Source organism: Aspergillus ruber, assembly GCF_000600275.1.
Source record: "Aspergillus ruber CBS 135680 unplaced genomic scaffold scaffold00047, whole genome shotgun sequence".
In the NCBI taxonomy this organism is placed as follows: domain Eukaryota; kingdom Fungi; phylum Ascomycota; class Eurotiomycetes; order Eurotiales; family Aspergillaceae; genus Aspergillus; species Aspergillus ruber.
Genome location: NW_024467343.1, coordinates 61,359 through 81,191, shown reverse-complemented (window position 1 = coordinate 81,191; position 19,833 = coordinate 61,359). Strand labels below are relative to the sequence as shown.

Below are 19,833 nucleotides of genomic sequence, written 5' to 3'. Positions count from 1 at the left end.
GGAGTGGGCTGTCTAGCATAGTACCACGGAAACGGCTACGACCCAATTGATTGGAAAGGCTCGCATGATGTTACTGGTATAAAAAACTTCCAGCTCACTGAATCATATACGAACATGTCGGGAAAGCGTCTGCTTGACGCTATCCAATTCCTCAATGTCACCACGGCGGTGGCGGCGAAACATCTGGCCGTGCGGCAACGGCAGCTAGATGTGTTTACCAGGACCTCTTCTCTAACCAAGGGCATTCAGAGTCAGACTGAAGGTCTGATCTTATCCGCCAAGGCTGCTGCGGCACTTGCTCGACGATTCAACGAACCCGATCACCCTCCGACGTCCGCCGAGAGCCCTGTGACCTCCCAGACGCCGTCGGCCGCGAGGCCGGAAGACGCACGATCACCGTCATTATCTCCAGATGAAGCTAGGAGGGCGCAAAGGCAGGCCGAGACTCATATTCCGGTCTCTGGGGCGACGTATAGTGGCGGTGAGGTTCCGGATGAGCTGCGCGTCAGTCAACAGCAGGATGTTTTCTACGAGCCGTCTCAGAAAAAGGCCCCGGAGCTGTCTGGGCTTCCTAGGGTGAAGTTGCCTAAGGCTGGTGGTAAAGAACAGGTTGGGATAGATGGGGAAATCAATGCGGATGTTTTCCACTCTCCCGTGGGTGGTAAGGCGACTTCGGGTGTGAAGGGGCAGTCTGAAAAGGAAGAAATGGCAGAGCTTGGGTCCAGTCTCGCAAAGAATAATGTTGAGCAAGAGGTATACAAGACCATATTTAATCAGGGTTATCAAGAAAATGCTGACTCCCGTGCAGGCTGCCACCAAATTCGCGGAAGGCAGGAAAGAACAAGCGCATAGGATGGTCGAATCCCGCGTGCCATCATCACGACTTGGTAGAATATGGCAATATGGAGGGCTAGCAACGTCCATGGCTTTTGGAGCTGTCGGGGAGACATTCAGACGAGCCACAGGTAGTGGAGATAATGCCGGATCTGTTATGTTCAGCGCTGGTAATATGGAGCGTCTTGTTGCGAAACTTTCCAAAATGCGGGGAGCTGCGCTGAAACTCGGCCAGATGATGAGTTTCCAAGGTTCGGGAACAAAGACCCATGATATTTTGGTGACACGGCGGCTAAACATGCTATAGACTCGAAAATGCTGCCGGAACCTATTCACGCTGTCCTCCAGCGGGTTCAAGATCGGGCTGACTATATGCCTGCATCCCAGCGCGACAAGGTCTTGGCTGACAATCTGGGCCACAACTGGCGCGATCTCTACTCGAACTTCGATGACGTTCCCATGGCTGCGGCATCAATAGGCCAAGTGCACGGCGCAGTCCTCAAGAAGACAGGCCAGCCAGTAGCCGTGAAAGTGCAGTATCCCGGTGTGGCAGACTCGATTGACTCGGATTTGAATAACTTGTCCATCCTCCTTACAGCATCCCGCCTTCTTCCCAGGGGACTGTACCTGGACAAGACTATCGCCAATGCCCGGACAGAACTCGCATGGGAGTGCGACTACGTCCGGGAAGCAAAATGCGCCCACCGCTTCAGAGAACTGCTACAAGACGACCCAGTCTTCATGATACCAGAAATAATCCCCGAAGCATCAGGAAAACACGTCTTAACTATGGAACGCCTCAACGGCGTCCCCGTCACCAGGATCACAAACTTTTCCCAAGACCAGCGCGACTGGATAGGCACCCAGATCATGCGCCTGTGTCTCCGTGAAATCACCGAATTCAGATACATGCAAACAGACCCTAACTGGACCAACTTCCTCTACAACGCCGAAACAGCCCGCCTCGAACTCCTCGACTTTGGCGCCTCCCGCGATTACCCTATCGAATTCTCCACAAAATATGTGCGTACCCTCCTCGCAGCCTCCCGTGACGACCGTAAGAGCTGCCACGACCTCTCCATCCAGCTTGGTTACTTGACCGGCCATGAATCGCAGGCCATGATCGACGCGCATATTTCGTCTGTCTGCACCATTGCGGAACCATTCATGGATTCGTCTCCGGATGTTTACGATTTCAATAACCAGACTATCACTGATCGGGTGCGTGGGTTTATCCCGATTATGCTTCGAGAGAGACTCTCGCCTCCACCGGAGGAGACGTATAGTTTGCATCGGAAGTTGAGTGGGGCGTTCTTGCTGTGCGCGAGGTTGGGGAGTCGGGTGCCTTGTAAGGAATTGTTTGCGAATGCCATTAAGAGAGCGGATGAGACAGGGCTTGATCTTCGGTTGAGGTAGACCGGGGTTCATTCTGGGAACGCTCCTAGACATGTATTATTTACGATGATAGGATAGATAAAATTCGGCTCTTGTATATTATGAATTTGTTTTAAGTATCGTGCAGCGTTCTAACGATATAGACCAAGTGTTGGCCAGGTAATTGAAAAGCATTTGTTAAAAGTACACCACCATCAAGATGGCATGGATAGGGATACCCGTATACTGATAATGGTTATAAACAAGTCGTTTTCACATTTCACATGGTTTGCTCCGGCTTAGAATTGGCCGTTGGCCGCTAAAGTCGGTGTACTGATGCCATGATGCCAGGTTAAGTCACAACTAGAGGGAGATGAATAGATCAGATGTGATCCATTCGCGTTCGTTCCAGCGGACTAAAAGTGACCAGTGCCTTCAGACGGCCCCAGACTTCGAATCCACGAAGATAGCATTCCAGTAATCCTTAACTTTCCGGCAAATATTAGCCTGCCCCTTCCAAGTCTCAAACTTGTCCTCGAGTTCACAAGCAGTCCAGAGAATCTCACTCCAAAACTCCCTCTCGACATCCGTAGGAAACTTCTCAATAACCTCTTCCGGGATAGTCCACGCCCGCGTGTAACTACCATCATCCGCGAATGCCGGATTCACATCACCCGGATTGAACACAGTAGCCGGGTTGAACTTGGGAAAGTTTGCGTGAATTACGTATGTCTGGGGAGGGAGAGCTTTTGCGCCCATGATGCGCCACTGATCCTTCTGTGTGAGCATGTAGTCTTCGACGGGGTTGAATTGGGCCATGGCTGAGCCGGCTAGGCCGCCTGCGGTGCGGTGGCCGATGGCGCAAATAGGTTCGCTGACTTGGTAGAAGGGTTCGTTGGCTACTGTAGCTGCTGCGACGAAGGTTTCTTTGTCGCCCTCGCCTGCGGCACCTTGGGAGAGGAGGGGCCAGTAGTGGGTTGGGCCCCAGAAATTGTAGTATGTAGCGAGGAGGAGGGTCTTGAGGTGAGTTCGTTTAGAGAGGAAGATCTCTCCAGACTCACTCGACTGTCTCTGGGCCTTGCGGGGAACAGGTATGGAGGAGATCTCGTAAAAGAGTGACGAAGGTGTAGGGAGCCAGAAGTCTGGCCAAGTGATCATCTGACTGGATCTGAATGGTTCGCTTGCAAACACACTCTCCGGCTTCATTAACGGGAACGCATCAGCATCCAAGAAAAATATCTCCTCAAACGAGGAAAAGAGCATCGCAAAGAGCTTGTACTGGTACTTCTCCACCTGCACGCCATCTGGTATCGCACTCAGAATGTCCCATAGCACAACGCACCGGGCGTTCAAGGAAGGGAGAACCATTTCGCAAATGTATTCCTCATATTCTGACCCATCCGCTAAGAAAACCTCCATTGGAATCTCCGAGCCCGTCCTCCGAAGCATGCGGAGCGAGATCACCAACACCGGCAAGTATGATCCTCCCGCTGTCGACACGATACCCCTCGTATGCGATTCATAATGAAGTTTCGGTCCATCTTTTTTTATCTCACTCACGAACCCGTGATGCGCCTTCTTCATAATAGCCACGTCCTCCGCCGACATCTCAATGAGCTCTGGGCGATAATCGGGATCCGCTTGCTCAAACCTGATCGACTCCGCTGATCCAAGACGTTCCGGAGGAAGGCATTTCGGTTCATATTTCGATAAGAGTGGTTCGAATTGGCGCCAGAATTTGATATGGCCTTTGGGGTTGTGGATGATCGGGACCTGTCCGGTTTGTCCGTCCGATTGTCGCGATCGCGATAGACACCAGGTGATAACTGATACGAGAAACAGCGCAAGGAGCAACGTTCGCACCCGGGATCGCACCCGGGGGAAGAGCATAATTGTTTTTGATTCGTCTGAGGTGTGAATGAAAGGGTGGGACAAAAATCTGGGGTGCGGTCACTGGTCGTAGGCGGTCGCAGCTACGTGCACCGTTGCATCGGCCGGAGATTTTCAGTGCAACAATGTCATGGATTAGGATGGATGGGGGTATATAGTCATTGCGGTCATTCAGATTGATTTGATCGTAGGGGAGATGAAGAGAGGACGAAAGTGGAAATCGCAGCTAGTTGTTGGAGGCTGATATGATGAACTAAGCACGTAAGACGATAAGAATCACTCTTTCCCAGAACTACATACTGCCTTATATACAGCTCAATTGAATTTCAATACAGACTTAAGAGTATTATCTGTTGTCGCTGTGGAATGACGGCCAGCGTCTTCCTCGAACCGGAATCAGTATTAATCTCGCAGTATTCGGTCGCTTCTCAATCCGATAAAGAGACATCTTCCTTCTTTCCCCGTTTATATCCATGTCCAAGGCTGTCATTAAACTCCCGTTCGGACTCTTCTTCCTCCAGAATCGTCGAAGAGAGCGGCCCGGCGTCCTTTCGATCACCCCATCTTGCATAGTAGTCACTGGGCACAATTCCGTACTTGTAAGAAGGGATATCAGAAAGACTCCAACTTTCCAGCTCAGTCTTCGGCTGGCGAGCTTTCTCTTTTGGATGCTCTCTTGATAGCGAAGGAGACCGTGATGAATCTAGGACAAAACCAGGAAGATAGTCCACGGTGAAAGCACAGATGCAATATATAACCAAGCCTGAAATTGCGCCAATAATTATGGCCATTGCTAGGTATATGAAGATTACCTATTGAGCGTAAGCATTCGGCATATCGGCTGACTCGATAACATAGACGTACCTCGAATCTTGCAAGGAATCTGAAAGGCCAGAGGGAGAGATGAAGGACACTGAGACTCAGACTCATAAATGGAGTGGCCAGTAGTTGTAATAGCTTAAGAATCCCGCATAGCGCGTAAACCAGAGGATATAGGATCAGGTAGAGGATGGACAGTGTGGTCCTGATTACTGATTCCCAAGCCATTGCGGCAGTATCCTGGATTGTATTGACTTGTTGTCTAGTTGTAAGTATACACTGTCAACATGTACCCATCTTTCAATGAGTCTAATCGGTGATTGAAGTTGGTTGATCAAAGTTGAAAGGAAGATGAAGCTGAACTGCTATATCATACCCTAAGCCCTAACTCTCCCGATCGGGAACATCGACATCATCACCACTCGACATCCCTGCCTTCTTGTACAGAGAAGCTTCTCCGATGCTTCCCCGGCAAAATCGCTCGATCGTTTGGAATCGCTGGCCAGAAGTCGTTCCACCAATTAAATATACACCGTCGCTGGACACAAATCCAACCCCTCTTCTTCTCGCCGACTGAGAGCTTGTGGTTGTTTTGATGCTGGCATCTTGACCTGCCTGATATCTCATCGTTCCTCGCCGTTCTCTCTCCGACGACCCCCGCGATACCCAAACCCCGACTCCTCACCTTTACCATCCCCTCCTTTCCTCTTCATTCTCGCCTCTTTTTTCGCTACTACACTGCTTATGGGCAACAATCCTTCCAAGCCAGATGTCCCGTCGGCAGCGGGGTCTCCGTATGTGACGGGATCTGGACATGAAAGGAAGGTAACTCAACAACCTTCCATCAATACATTATCGGGCACGACGACGAAAGCCGCTGCTGCCGACCCCTCTGCCACTAAAGAGACTGCAATCGGACATTCGGCTACACAGAACCAGGCAGCTGTTCAGCAGCATCTCCAATCCAGTCAACCTACGGAGCCTTCCGCGCGTACGCTAAACCAACCCGACCATCAAGATGCGAAGATTCCAGACCCTGAGCCCAGGGACATCCCTACTTCCGATACCTCCAACCCTGTTCAAGTTCCGAATCAGCGCATGAGGCGCGACACTCTTCCGCCCGGTATGGCGCCGCAAAGTTACTACAATGCGTCTGCCCATCTCCAACGTCCTCCCAGAATGCCTTTGCCGATTGGGGATGCAACAGCGACACCAGGGTCTCCACTCCTTGGCCCTGAAGATTCTCATATTGGAGGGGATCTAGCTCAGGATCGTTTCGTGGATGAGCAAGCGGGGCATGAACAATCCAGTGTTCCAGTTGATGAAGATGAAGGAGCGGAGGATCTTGCACCGTACACTCCAAGTGGTGTAGGGAAAGCTGTCCCAACCACCATCGAATGGGCCTCTCATGGTGATAAGGTTTATGTGACCGGAACATTTGTCAATTGGGAGAAAAAGTTCCGTTTACATAGAAGGTATGTAGTACTGTCCCTGCTTCCTTATCTCTGTCTATTTGAACCATCTACCACCTGTCCGAGACTAGCCGTTTGCATGTCATTGGAGTAAACTTCCTCTTGGCAGACATTGAAACGTTCCAATCGGGCATGTTTCTCGTGTCTTTCCATGCGTCATCTGTTGACTTCGTGTTTGATATTTCGGATATGCTGATTGCCGTCTGCTAAGGGTTGACAGTAGTGGAGGCACCACCATGGCCACAACCTTGAATCTTCGCCCTGGAACACATCATCTGAAGTTCATTGTGGACGGCGAAATGCGAGCCTCGGACAGTTTGCCTACGGCGGTAGACTTCACGAATCATTTGGTCAACTACATCGAGGTCAGTTCGGATGATTCTAGAAGATCGCGCAAAGCGAGCGTTGTGGCTCCCTCGGGTGTTCGTGCTCCACAGGTTGTCCCGGAGCTCCTTGGAACCCATGATGAAGAGGGCCAGGTGGAAGACACCGAGATGGATGAACCAGAGGAGATTCCGCTTGGGGATTTCCGTAACATAATACCTCAATATCTGGTTGATCTGGACAAAGAGGAAGAGGTTCCAGCCTATCAACAGGCCGCAAATGTTATTGGCGATGCACCTACGCCCCCAAGTCTTCCTTTGTTCCTAGGCAAGTCTATATTGAACGGTACCACACCGATGAAGGATGACAGCAGCGTTCTGAACTATCCCAACCACACTGTTCTAAATCACCTTGCTACAAGCAGTATAAAGAACGGCGTCCTAGCTACTAGTGTAACAACTAGGTACAAACGGAAGGTAAGCGGAGGCTCTACTGTACACCTCTCTGATTCTTTCTAATTACTGACGCGACATCCTCGAACAGTATGTTACAACAATCCTGTACAAACCGGCTGGGGACCCCTCAGGTTAGTTGTTACACGGAAGTATGGTACAACAGTACATTCGTCATCAGTTTGGCAATCAAGAATTTCAACATGCACGCCATTGGACACTGTTTATGACTATCTCAACGGGAAGCGGTGCTTGATGGATTCGATGCTTGTACACTTCTATCATCAAAACATACCACATGGAACGCAATGCCTGTTCGATTATAATCATTGATGATGGGACGTCATTATTGAAATGCATATACACATGATGTCACGACCTTTAATCTCACGTTTTGCACATTCGGTTACAACTTGGGTCAGGTAGATCCGGTATGTGGTTATGAAATCAAATCCTTATTATGTTTACGGCGTTTTCCTTTGCTCATTTTACACGTTTGATGTTGCAAGCAAGCGGAGTGTGTCTAGGAATACGTTATTTCTTATTCCAATTTCCCTTAAAATGTGTATTACTGTCGAGTAATCTTTGGTTGAGGAATTTTGGTTGATTGAGTATTGACATACTCGCTCATCGAATGTCCATGGTGGGCACTATATAGGACTATTCATAAGGCCGTTCGATTTACATGACAACATACACCAGAAGCCTTTATTATTCGTAATTTATCATACTGGCATCGAAGACATTTATTCCATTACTCGAGAAACATGGTTAATCCCTCCACTTGACAAACACATCATCCGTCCGGAATCGCTGCGTACAGGTCGATTCCTTCAATGGCGTCTGGAGACCTGTCTTGTAGGCGAGCATACCAGCCTGCGCAATCATGATTCCATTATCGATACAGAATCGCTCGTCCGTTGCGTGGATGCTACCACCACGGTCTCGAGCCATGATACCCATCATGTCCTGCAGTCGTTCGTTGCATCCTACACCACCGACGATCAAGACTTCCTTCGAACCGACATGTGCCATGGCGCGCTCTGTAATCTCAACTAACATGGAGAAAATGTTCTCCTGGAGCGAGAAACACAGGTCCGCACGAGTAGGCTTATCATCGTCGTCATTACTTTCGTCATCTTTACCCTGTCCACCTAGACCGTGGCTTGCTGCTAATCCATCAATGGCAGCCAAGATGCCCGAGAATGAACAGTCCATGCCTTTGACGGTGTAAGGAAGCTCGATCAGCTTGTTGCCTTTCTTGGCCAATTGCTCGATGTTGTACCCCGGGGCTGGATCGTTGGAGATGTGTAATGTGCGGGCAAAACGGTCCAGACAGTTGCCAACTGCAATATCGAGGGTCTCGCCGAAAATACGGTACCGTTGTGAGCTGTATGCGATTACTTGTGTGTTTCCTCCGGAGACGTAGAGTACGACGGGGTTTGTAGAGCCTGTGATCAACCGGCCCATTTCGATGTCTGGATTGCACTCCATTAGCTACGATTTCCTTCTCTTTGTAAAGATACATACGTCCAACACAATGATTGACCCCAACCAGTTCCTTCCCCCATAACAAGCTCAACATCCGCGCCGCGACAGCCACACTCTGCAAAGGTGCACCCATCCCCGGTCCCTTGGTATAGCAAATGCAGTCCACATCCTTGACAGAAACGCCAGCGTCTCTAAGCGCCTTCTTCACCAGCTTCACCACCCACGACCGATGGTGTCGCGCCGTGTCCTTGGGGAGGAACCCCTCACCGGGAGGGGAGACGTAGGTGTGTCTGACATTCGCGAGGACTCGCGGCGGGCTGCCGTCGTTAGGATGAAGCATGATGCCCACTCCAAGCTTGTTGGCGGAGCCTTCCATTCCTATTCCGATCATTGTATTCGATGCTGGTGGAATGTCTGTATATCTTTTTGCACTGTTGTATGTTTGGTAATAATCGGTATCAGAGCGGCAGAATGTGCTTTTTTATCAGCAGCGTTATCGATTGGTTGCGGCGGCGGGCGGGTGGCAGCTCCGCCATTTATCCGACGGAAGTCCGAAGTGTCGACTGTTTTAGTATTAAGACTAAGATCTCGCCCACGAAGTATTTACCTCCATTCCACTTCTCAATTGTGCACAGTTTTTGTCCACTTTCTTTTCGATGGTGCTAAAATCTCGCTTGGGAGGTCTTTGAGAGCATCTTATTAGATTGTTTATTTTCTTTTCCTTTACTCGGTGTCTTTCTCAAACTTTTCTCTATTTTCTTTTTTCCTTCACCTACCCTCGCACCATGTCTTCCACCTCCCACTTTCCTGACCCTGTCAGCTTCCAACAGCAGTCCAATGACTTCTTTGGCTGGCTCACAAGCCGACCTGGCGTCCGGGTGAACTCGAAGATCTGTGTGTCTGATCTGAGATCCCTGAATGCTGGAAGAGGAGTCGGTATGTCCACACTACAACAACCCGAACCCAACCCCCATTGTTTCGCTTGCATTTTGTTTCAACTTGAATTCCATGATGTTTATGGGATTGTCATCTCTGATAAGGCAGGTATCACGCTGTTCCACTAGTGGCCCAAACCGATATCCCCGAAGGCGAAGAGTTGTTTGCCATCCCCCGTGGTCTCATCCTCTCCGTGCAGAATTCGAAATTGCCTGAATTGCTGTCCCAGAAGATCGACGAGCTCGGCCCATGGATGTCCCTCATGCTGGTTATGATCTATGAGTACCTTGCAGGAGAGAAGTCTACTTGGTACCAGTACTTCAAGGTCCTTCCCAGACAATTCGATACTCTAATGTTCTGGTCTCCGTCCGAACTTCAGGAGCTTCAGGGTAGTGCTGTTGTCAATAAGATTGGTAAGCAGGGGGCGGAGGAATCGATTCTCGAGACTATTGCACCTATTGTGCGAGCGAATCCTTCTCTTTTCCCTCCCGTTGAGGGCGTTTCCTCCTATGATGACGATGCTGGCACCCAGGCCCTCTTGCACGTTGCTCATATGGTGGGCTCTCTGATCCTGGCCTATGCGTTCGATATTGGTAAGATGGAAGATGAGGATGAAGATGGTGATGGCGAAGATGGATATCAGACGGATGAGGAAGAGGAGCAACCAGCCAAAGGCATGGTGCCTATGGCAGATCTACTGAATGCAGATGCAGACCGAAATAACGTGAGTTTGGTCTTATCTCTTACCATAGCACGGTTCGTATACTTATCTTGGAATCAATCCAGGCGCGGCTGTTCCAAGAAGAAGACTTTGTCATGAAGGCAATCAAGCCTATCGCGGCTGGCGAGGAGATCTTCAACGACTACGGCGAACTCCCGCGTGCGGATCTTCTGAGACGTTATGGCTACGTGACAGACAACTACGCTCGGTACGATGTGGTGGAACTTTCTTTGTCCAACATTTGCCAAGCTGCAGGATTGAGTAATGACGATGTTGAATCTCAGCCTCCGGTATTGCTACCCGTTTCTCCTTTCCATATCCCCGGCCCAGTCATGCTAAAGCACTCTTAGCTGGAATTCCTTGCAGAGTTGGATTTCCTTGACGATGGATATATCATCCCAAGATTCTCACGCGATGATCCCCTGCCAGACGTTCTTCCCGACGAACTCCTGCTCCTGCTCAAAACCCTGGCCTTGTCGCCGGAGCAGCTGGAGCAGCAAAAGTCCAAGAACAAACCTCCAAAGCTCGCAGTCGGCCGGCCGGAGATGAGCATCCTTCAGAAAGCAGTTCAATTGGAATGCTCCCAGTACGCCACGAACATTGAACTAGACCAGGGACTCCTGGCGGAATTGAACCGAATGGATACCACTGGTCCTCTGGAAGGGTCTTTGCGCCGGCTTAAGATGGCCGTTTTGGTGCGCATTGGAGAGAAGGAGATTCTCCAGGAGTTGTCCGCTCAGCTGGACCGTTTGCTTTCTACGAAACGGAGCGCCGAAGATGAAGAAGACTCGAGGAGAACGAAGGCCCAGAGAAAGTGATCTTCTGGATGATATGAATGTTAGGGAAAACAGGAAAAGTTGATTTCTTTCTTTTTATCATAAATTTGGTATTATTATTTTGTTTGATTCTTCGTTGCTGACCTCATAGCTATCCATACATGAGTCTATCGACTGGTTGGTTTTTTCAGATTAAAAAGAAAAAAGGGGAGGGGAAAGGGAAAAAAAAAAAAAAAAAAAAAAAAAGGCTGCTATGTACACTAATGGTTGCATAATCCAGGTCATGTCGTCAAAAAGGAAAGGGGAAGAACTGCTTCCCCAATATAAACCTGACTTTTGATGGCTTTAAGGTCGTTCAATGGTCAAGGTGTGTTCGAATGGTGAGAAGGTATGAAAAGATGGCAAGGATTATAAAAGTGGTAACGCGTGAACAAGGTGTCGGAATGGGAATAAAAGTACACGTCGGGAAAGTGGTGAAGGTGCCGAGAAAAAGAGTCAAAAGCAACAACGCCTGCATCATGCAAATAGGAATGAAGGAACTCAGAGGGCAAGCCCAGCTCATATCTCTGATGTTGGGGCAGCGGCACCAGGCCCAGGGTTTGACCCCATTGTTTGCCCCATGTTGTTATGGTTGCCCGCGACCTGATCAGCCTGCAGTCGTCGCTGCGCCTGAACCTGGGCTTGAGCGTGAGCTGCTTGCGCCTGCGCATGTGCCTGAGCTGCAGCTGCAGCTTGGTCTCGGGCTTTGGCCGCCATTATGGCTCGATGCTGCATGATCTGGATGTCGTATTGGTCTCGCTCATAGTCGAGTTCTTCGTCCGAATCCTCGCGATCAAACTTGAAGCGATCGGCCTTCAGCGGATCCAACTCCACTCTACACGGCGCAGCAATATTCCGACGATCAATTAGCAAACGACCGCCACGCCCAATACGTCTCCTAAATGAGGGTATTCTGCTAGTATCCTCATGCAGTTCCATCATCGTACGCGGTGCTATCTTATCTCGGAACGATAGGGCACTGGTGGTATCTAATGATGTGTCCATCATATTTTCCGAGGTATCCGAAGATGGTGGAGTCGGCAATTGGGTAGTGATTGCCGGACGGAAAGCAGCTTCGAAGGTTCTTTCGGGGGATGGGGAGAGAGGTGCTCTTGTGAAATCCACATAGCCCTCGTTCCACTTGATGTGCTTGGCAATATTTTGCCTGATGTCGCGCAGAATTTCGTTTTCCTTTTCTGCTTGAACATCTTCCAGCAGCTGTAAATCTTCGGCAGCCTGGGAAACAGCCTTTGGTGGCATACGAAGCTGAGGAGGGATAGGGCGTTGCATGGCTGCATCGGCAGGCTTCTTCTTCGGCTGTTTTGGGTTAGCGCACGTATGGACCAGCCAAGTCACTTCAGGGCTCCTTACCTTCTGGTTGATGAGGTCTTCGTCGTCGTCTTTGACGTTGAGCTTTCTCTTCATGTCCTTCACCTCAGAACGCTGCAAGAATACATGCCGTTCAACAGCAAGCATCTCCTTCCGCGCCAGTTCGCGCTGCCGCACTAGTGCAACCAACTGCCGGGCATCTTCGAGCTCTTTCCTGAGTCTCCGCAGCTTGTCGGCACTCTGTGCATCTCTGCCGCGAGTTTTGCGAATCTGGCGGACTTCACGCCTACGGAAGCAGACATATGGATCTGTATCGTCGGTCTCTTGGCCCGTTTCGAACTGTGACAGTCAGCACGGGAGTCTGGACGAATTCGCAAAGGGTTGCACACCTTCAAGTTTGAAGTCAATACTTGATTTCCGGCACCGATTCTCGTCTCCTTCCAGTGCGGGTAGATGTCCTTGGCGAAATGCTTTACGCTTTGTTCTACAGCTGCGTCCATGGATTCTTGGATCTCCTCAAACGAGAGAACTGGTGGGCTATCTACAGCCGCATAAGGTTGTTTCGTCTGGGCAGTCTCTTCGAAAAAGTGCATGACCTCCTCGAACTGATCCTCGGTACATTGGTTGGACGCATCCCGCTTCCCGTTTAAGGCGATGAGGAAGGAATCATCCTCCTCAGTCATGTTATACGGACATCCGCAACAATCCTCAACCGTCGACGAGAAGCGGATGTATGTTGCTGGCTGCGAGAAGACCGGGGGATAGAGAGCGTCATAACGGACATTACTGAGGATGGTTTCGGGCGTGGGGATGTGCGCCTCGTTTACTTTTCCCTGAGCGGTTGCATTGATTGCAGCTTGCAGGTGGAATTCCTATCAAAGAATGGCATCAGCAACTGAGGGCTGAAAGTGGTGATGTCATCACGTGATGTTGTACAGGGGTGGGCTAAAATTAGCCGGGGCAACCGCACTCACCGACTCCTCCGCCTTCTCAACGCCAGTTTCAATCTGTTGTAGAGTGCTCTGGACCTCATCATCGATGATATCAATTTCAGTTTCGCCGACAATGGGGATCGAAGCCTTTGGCGTGAGCTTCTTGGGTCGCGTTCTGCCCATTACGGCCGTCTCTAGTCATGCGTATTTTTAGCGCGTCAGTAGAGCGATGGCCATGGGCCGAAAGGTCCCGAAATTCGTATCAATAGATAGCCTAGATCATGCGAAATCGCGTAGTGGTATTTTTTTGATAAAAAAGGATGGGTGGTGGGAGATATTGATGGCTGAAGTCTCGTAGCGAAACAGGCGGTTTGGTGAGGATTTTGATTAATTCAGTACACGGATGTGTCAGCGCAGCGCTGTGAACACGGTGTGGGACTCTTTCTTTGCCCCCTCGCTACGGACGAGGGGGGATTAGCGTCTTGGCATTCCTTGGCAGACTTCGCCTTAACCTACGTTGCTGATACCTACCATACATTCCAGATATCCATTCATACTTATTTTCCTCCTCTATTCCCTGCATTCCTGTATATCACCATGGATCCCTCTCCCAATAATGCCGCCATGTACGATGCGCGAAGGCGACGCGGTTCTGTCGGGACATCCCAGCTCTTCGATACCATCGTATCAGCCTCCAACTGTTCGCATTCCTATCCATCGCTTTAAACAATGGTCGCAACTAACTCGGTACAGTCGACAGAGATGAGGTGGAGAGACTTCGCAAGCGGTTTATGAAACTAGACAAGGTCCGTTGACTCGCGATAAGGCCATTTGCCCCTCGACCCTACTGAAATGTTTGTTCTACAGGATAGCTCCGGTGCCATCGATCGAGATGAATTCCTTTCCCTTCCTCAGGTGTCCTCGAACCCGCTCGCAACGAGGTGCGTGTCTTTACCACAATACTGCAGACCCGGAGGTGAACTTACAAATGCGGAACAGAATGATCGCAATCTTCGACGAAGACGGCGGTGGCGACGTCGACTTCCAAGAATTCGTCTCCGGTCTATCAGCCTTCAGCTCCAAGGGAAATAAAGAAGAGAAACTTCGCTTCGCATTCAAAGTCTACGACGTCGACCGAGATGGCTACATCTCCAACGGCGAGCTATTCATCGTATTGAAGATGATGGTCGGCACGAACTTGAAGAACGACCAGCTGCAGCAGATTGTGGATAAGACAATTATGGAGGCGGACAAGGACCATGACGGCAAGATTAGTTTCGAGGAATTTATGGAGATGGTTGAGAATACGGATGTGAGCATGAGCATGACGTTGAGTATGTCCTCTTCACATCCTATGTGTGTTATGATGCTGACTTATTACAGACTATATTTAAGCGTGGCATTCAATGTTGTCTTTGTTGCCATATTCTTTGTGCATATTTTTGGTTCTGACATGATAATGATCCGTGATGACCCTTGTATCTTAAACGACCAACATCTGATAAACAAGACCATATGCTACGGCGGTTATGAACCTGATACACGATTCTCGGAGTCTGGAGTGGGTGTTTTGGATGCGAATGAAGGTATTAAATGCTGTTTATATTCTTTCGGATTTGCTACGGTGCTACAGCGTAATAGACCATATAACCGGCTTCAAGTCTTGATATCTTGTCCATGTTATACAAGATGAAGTTCCTCAACCGCTCCTTAGCAGTCTTCTTGCTGCTTAGAGCTAATCTTGATATATGGAAAGCGTCCCCATCTGAATCAGCCTTTGTCCTAGGGATCGGAACCGATCCCTCCTTATCAAAATACTCCATACATCCCCAGGAACATCTTAGACAACGGTCCAAAAAGCCTACCCATCCCTCCAAACAATGTTTTAACCAATACATGCCACCGGTCTGGTGCCCGGCCATCAAACAACCTCACCACATTTAGTCTCCTAACTCACGCCCAACCAGATATCTACAGACGTGCTGTGCCCCAGGGTTTGCAGGGGAGGCCTTCGGGTGCACACAGGAGGATCAGCTAGATGTGGTCGGTTAGGTGCTTGCAGGTCTAGCTAGCCAATCTTGGGGTTATGCTAGCGGTTGGTAGGCGCTTGTTCAGTATCTGGAGAAGTCACTAGCATCAGTCATGACGCTCTGAGTCTCTTTGGGTGTATATGGTGGTATCAGTCTTGGTTAGTCGTCGAGTAGACGCCGTACTTCAACTTCTCGTAGGTGACGTGGTAGATGACGCCTAGTCTGGCGGGGCGATGCTTTCGACGGGTCTCATATTGTGGATGTACTATCTGTGTATGTGATAACGGGGAGTTGGGGTTTTATTGTTGCTTGCTTGATCACACAGTACATGTATCGGTGCCGCTCTTTCTAGCGGCCAGAGATAGGGACTGGAATGAACGAGGGAAATGAAAAAAAAAAAAACCCTCCAGCAGCTGGTTTGGCTAAGTCTTTCAGTTGTTTTAATGATGATGATGATGATGATGATGATGATGATTGCTATGAGCTAGGGTTATTGGGATATGTCTGGAACGGAAAAATGGGGACCATCAATTACAACTTCAAGACTCAATATAAAAATGGCAATGGGTATCTCATTAAGTATTAACAAAAAAAAAAAAAAAAAAAAAAAAAAAAAAAACATTCTGCAAACACCCGCTATTTCCAGAATCCAATGCAAATGCTTAATCAGTATCAACGCCAAAGACACCAATCTCAAATTTTGATGGGCTTGCCGTCTGCCTTTTCCCTTTCCTTTTCCCTTCCAAGCATGCACGCATCCAAACATGGTTGCAATAGTCAGAGTCAGTTGTGATCGGTTTTTCAGTGGTGAAATCGACGAGTCGAAAGATCATCATCGTTCCGTGTTCGCGTATCCATAATCCTGGTTATATCGTGATGGACCAATTCTGCGCTGCGCCACGCTCCACGTTACCACGTTCTATGCAAAACGGAATCTTTGTTGGGAGAAAAAGAAATTATCCGGGTCCGGTCGGATATCGAACACCAATTAAAACGATGGTCGAGACGATGATTCTGTTGTTTTTCATCAAGGCAACAGCCCTAAGACTTTCTCGTCTCTTGGTATTGACGATGAGATGATATGTTGGCTAGGGTTGCCACGGAGCTGAGATCATTCTATTTCTCGGTCATCATCATCATCATAATCGTATTACAGCTGATCGACAAGGGCTCCGGTAAGCATGTGATATTGCAGCGGCAGTTTCCAGCCCCGTTCGGCTTTGGTCGCAGGCTGATTGGCTACCGAGGAAGACAAGAGTACTTCGCCGTAAAAACTAAGAGAAATATCACGATCGCGATGCCGCTGTCGCAGGAGTTGCCATCGGACGAGTGTGCCAAATCTCCGGTCTGCTTTCCATCAAATCGAGGCATTGGGACAAAGCTAGCAAGGGAGCCAAGTTAGTATATTTCCAGCCGTATAATGTTTCGCATTCCGACAAAGAAAAGACATACCACTGAGGATTTCCTCCTCCCAAAACCCAATCTGGTAATCCACTAGCCCATGCTCCTCCACTTGGTCACAGAGGCGGATCAATTGCTTCCCCATATGGTCCAGATACTCCGCACTAATGAGACTGACATGGGGCCGCTGTTGACCGCTCTGTATAATCTCCTGAGTCAAGTCCTTTTGCATCTGGCAGACAGATAACCAGCAGATGTTGAAGTTGTTCCAGAGGTGCATTTGATACGGGTATATTTGAACATCGTCACGGAAGATTCCTGGTTAATCAGAACAGTACGAGTCAGTGATCATGGTCTTTGTTTGAATCTTTTTCTCCACTCTGACAAGCCGGTTTTCAGGGGAATAAATATGAATCGACATCGATCACCGGTTTTAGTACGCGAATGGTATATGCAGCAGATCCCCGCATATACTTATACGTACGGACGTTGACCTAGTATAGGGGCAAAGGACGGGTTGTTTTGATGAAAGAAGGCGAAAAGCACCGGTGCAAAAAAAAAAAAAAAAAAAAAAAAAAAAAAAAAAAAAAAAAGAGAAAAAAAAAGAAAAAAAAAAACATACCGAGCTGTTCCGCATTAGTTAAAATCCACTCGGAGATTTCCAAAATTGATTGACCGGCTTTTACCAGTCTTCCCTCGCGACTGTAGTCCAGCGTGGCTCGTATGGCTCGCTGGTACTGTGAATAAGCGTCCTCCAAATGTGATGTCGTTGTCGCTGGATTCGCAGCTGATTGCTGTGGCTGCGCCTGTGCTTGTGGTAGTGGTGGTGGTGGTTGCTGCTGCTGCCCTGCTGCTGTCCTCAAAGGATTCGTTAAGTCCGCCATAGTTGTGGGAAAGGGCTGCGCCGATGCGCTCGGGTTTCCAACGGGATCTGGTGGAGGATAAGTAGCAGGAGGGAAATGTGTATTCAAGTAAGGCGAAACCAAACCTCCAACACCGGTTTCCGTCGGTTCCCCAGCCGGAAAATACTGTGGAACAGCAAATTGGCTTGATAACGCTTCGATTGTTGCGGCGGGCTGCCGTACGGGATACTGTGGAACGAACGAGAAAGAGTCGTGTGGTGGACCCTGTTGCTGTATGCTATAGATTACCTCTTGCTCGTAGTCGCTGAATGTCGGTTGTTGCTGTTGTCGTTGCTGCTGCGGTTGCGAGTTCTGTTCTTGAGGATATGGTTGCAGCTGGTTGCCCCCCGGGAAAGACGTGTCTGTGTATCCATAGTCCACGTACGAAGATGGCATCTGAACGCTCCCCGTTGCTTGCGACAGCATGGTAGCATCACCACGTGCTGAGGGTAGAGCACCAGTCTGTCTGAAACGATCCGTAGCACCACCATTAGACTGTCTGGAAACTGCGCGCCGGCCCATTCCAAATCTCGATGGGTAAATGGGTTGGTCATGATTCCTGAAGTTCTGGCCGTCGCCATCCATGCCACTCGACCGGTCCCAGGAAAAAGTTGAGCCCTTGAGTATGGGATCAAAGTCGACAGGCCAAAGCGACTGAGGGGAAATTGGAGGACTTGCGTAGGATTCCAGCTTGTCGGTTATTTTGTGCTGACGCTCTTCGCTTGAATTCAGGAACTTCGAGCTTTCCCCCCCCCCTCAGTTGATATCGCAACTGACAACCCTCGTGCGCGAGTGACTCGAGGATGAGCTGATATAAACGTCCACGACAATCTCACGTCTGGTATAAATCACATACGTCAGCACAGTGATACAATGCAAGAAAAAGCAATATGAGATGAAAAGAAAGATATTCTTGCGAACCTTGAGATACCGAAGCGGCGCACGAGTGAAATGTACTTCAGAGCGACGAGAAGAGCAGAAAGTGAACGAATGCCACCAAGATAAGAGATCCAAAAGAGAGAAGAAAAGGGTCTTGATATACGCCGGAAAACGTCTCATAAGAATGAGCCTTGGAAGATGCAGTCAGACCGCGGGGAGGACAGCAGCATATATACTTCAGCTGAACCGGAACGGGTGGATGACAGAAGAAGCGCTGTGGAGAGCTCTATTCAATTGCCCCAAGTGGGTATAATCAATCACAGGTAAAGACGAAAGAGAAGGAACAATGAAGAGGCTGAAGCATCATCTTCAGTGGACGTTGCTGTGTGCTTTTTATGCTTACAGACAGAAGCAGAAACAGACAACAGCAACACAAACGGAACAAAGCGAGAGAAAAAGAAAATAGTTGGCCATCAAAAAACAATTAATAAATTAATAAAAAAAGGAAGAAATGACAGAAAAATGTCAATCTATTAAGATCCCTTTTTTTTTATTATTTTTTGGGTGATGGAAAGAGCAAAAGCACACAGAGAAAGAGGGACAGAATGGTGCCCCTCGTTCGATCTTCCTGTATGTTTTCTTTTTCTTCCCTGTGTCTCTTACTTCTCGGGACCACTGTTGGGTGCTTTTGACTGATCCATTCTGATCGAAGGACGACAAGCAGGAAATTAAACGCCTGTCAAACTGCTGTGAGAGACAGACAACAACATGACTCGCCGTCTGATTGATTGTCGGTGTCCTATTTCTTTTTTTTGGAACCTATGGAATTCCACAGACGATAGCCTCCTAGGCCTCCTAAGTGGTACACGGCAAGAGACAGCAAGTAGACAGGTGGACAACAGACAACGAATGAAACGAACGAATGACGATAAACGATAATATTGTCAAGGGTGACCCGTCACTAGGGTTTGCTGTTTTACTCAACTGACACCTGGGTGGCTGCTGGGACTGCATCCGCTTAGACTTCCGGATCGTGATCCCCAGAGAAACCAAGTGGATGCCGCTGAACCCTCCACCTGTCCATCCTCTCCCAATCCGTCTCCACGCAGCTGTTCTATTGATATTGATTGAACCCTGGGTCTTTGCTCAGGAACCCGGTGAACCGGTCAGTCTTGTGTGGGTTCCCGAGAAGTTAATTCCAATTGTTGGGACTTTAGAAAATGAAAAGAGAA

The 19,833-nt window shown here is 49.0% G+C and overlaps 10 protein-coding genes across 10 annotated transcripts; 5 read left to right on the top strand and 5 right to left on the bottom strand.

Annotated features, from left to right (window-relative positions):
* Positions 1–114: 114 nt before the first annotated feature.
* EURHEDRAFT_519077 (protein kinase COQ8) lies at positions 115–2,250 on the top strand (the record flags this gene model as incomplete). The annotated part of the gene is made up of 3 exons (XM_040786745.1): positions 115–753; positions 809–1,085; positions 1,142–2,250. The coding sequence occupies 3 exons, from the start codon at positions 115–117 to the stop codon at positions 2,248–2,250; spliced, it is 2,025 nt and encodes a 674-aa protein (XP_040634251.1).
* A 393-nt stretch (positions 2,251–2,643) lies between these two features.
* Positions 2,644–4,098, bottom strand: EURHEDRAFT_466928 (alpha-mannosyltransferase; the record flags this gene model as incomplete). Its single annotated transcript, XM_040785143.1, has 1 exon — positions 2,644–4,098. One exon carries the CDS (start codon positions 4,096–4,098, stop codon positions 2,644–2,646), a length of 1,455 nt encoding a protein of 484 aa, XP_040634250.1.
* A 428-nt stretch (positions 4,099–4,526) lies between these two features.
* EURHEDRAFT_381875 (uncharacterized protein) lies at positions 4,527–5,145 on the bottom strand (the record flags this gene model as incomplete). Its single annotated transcript, XM_040779465.1, has 2 exons — positions 4,527–4,910; positions 4,963–5,145. 2 exons carry the CDS (start codon positions 5,143–5,145, stop codon positions 4,527–4,529), a joined length of 567 nt encoding a protein of 188 aa, XP_040634249.1.
* A 516-nt stretch (positions 5,146–5,661) lies between these two features.
* EURHEDRAFT_381874 (putative Snf1 kinase complex beta-subunit Gal83) lies at positions 5,662–7,304 on the top strand (the record flags this gene model as incomplete). Its single annotated transcript, XM_040779464.1, has 3 exons — positions 5,662–6,392; positions 6,601–7,189; positions 7,257–7,304. 3 exons carry the CDS (start codon positions 5,662–5,664, stop codon positions 7,302–7,304), a joined length of 1,368 nt encoding a protein of 455 aa, XP_040634248.1.
* A 433-nt stretch (positions 7,305–7,737) lies between these two features.
* Positions 7,738–9,103, bottom strand: kae1 (O-sialoglycoprotein endopeptidase). The gene is made up of 2 exons (XM_040783174.1): positions 8,696–9,103; positions 7,738–8,643 (listed from the first exon to the last, which is right to left on the bottom strand). Exons 1-2 carry the CDS (start codon positions 9,045–9,047, stop codon positions 7,937–7,939), a joined length of 1,059 nt encoding a protein of 352 aa, XP_040634247.1. The 5' UTR covers positions 9,048–9,103; the 3' UTR covers positions 7,738–7,936.
* Positions 9,104–9,273: 170 nt separating this feature from the next.
* On the top strand, positions 9,274–11,310 carry EURHEDRAFT_510445 (ribosomal lysine N-methyltransferase). The gene is made up of 4 exons (XM_040785947.1): positions 9,274–9,592; positions 9,721–10,316; positions 10,379–10,603; positions 10,664–11,310. Exons 1-4 carry the CDS (start codon positions 9,442–9,444, stop codon positions 11,129–11,131), a joined length of 1,440 nt encoding a protein of 479 aa, XP_040634246.1. The 5' UTR covers positions 9,274–9,441; the 3' UTR covers positions 11,132–11,310.
* Positions 11,311–11,335: 25 nt separating this feature from the next.
* Positions 11,336–13,797, bottom strand: EURHEDRAFT_417339 (enhancer of polycomb-like protein 1). Its single transcript, XM_040783173.1, has 4 exons — positions 13,432–13,797; positions 12,847–13,329; positions 12,500–12,796; positions 11,336–12,445 (listed from the first exon to the last, which is right to left on the bottom strand). The coding sequence occupies exons 1-4, from the start codon at positions 13,570–13,572 to the stop codon at positions 11,648–11,650; spliced, it is 1,719 nt and encodes a 572-aa protein (XP_040634245.1). The 5' UTR covers positions 13,573–13,797; the 3' UTR covers positions 11,336–11,647.
* On the top strand, positions 13,796–14,896 carry cnaB (calcineurin regulatory subunit B). Its single transcript, XM_040778224.1, has 5 exons — positions 13,796–14,089; positions 14,143–14,195; positions 14,257–14,330; positions 14,389–14,723; positions 14,773–14,896. Exons 1-5 carry the CDS (start codon positions 13,987–13,989, stop codon positions 14,781–14,783), a joined length of 576 nt encoding a protein of 191 aa, XP_040634244.1. The 5' UTR covers positions 13,796–13,986; the 3' UTR covers positions 14,784–14,896.
* A 169-nt stretch (positions 14,897–15,065) lies between these two features.
* EURHEDRAFT_417336 (uncharacterized protein) lies at positions 15,066–15,375 on the top strand. The gene has a single exon (XM_040783172.1). The coding sequence runs from the start codon at positions 15,079–15,081 to the stop codon at positions 15,331–15,333; it is 255 nt and encodes an 84-aa protein (XP_040634243.1). The 5' UTR covers positions 15,066–15,078; the 3' UTR covers positions 15,334–15,375.
* Positions 15,376–16,445: 1,070 nt separating this feature from the next.
* Positions 16,446–18,307, bottom strand: EURHEDRAFT_549225 (uncharacterized protein; the record flags this gene model as incomplete). The annotated part of the gene is made up of 3 exons (XM_040787499.1): positions 16,446–16,800; positions 16,872–17,138; positions 17,443–18,307. The coding sequence occupies 3 exons, from the start codon at positions 18,305–18,307 to the stop codon at positions 16,706–16,708; spliced, it is 1,227 nt and encodes a 408-aa protein (XP_040634242.1). The 3' UTR covers positions 16,446–16,705.
* Between the last annotated feature and the right edge of the window lie 1,526 nt (positions 18,308–19,833).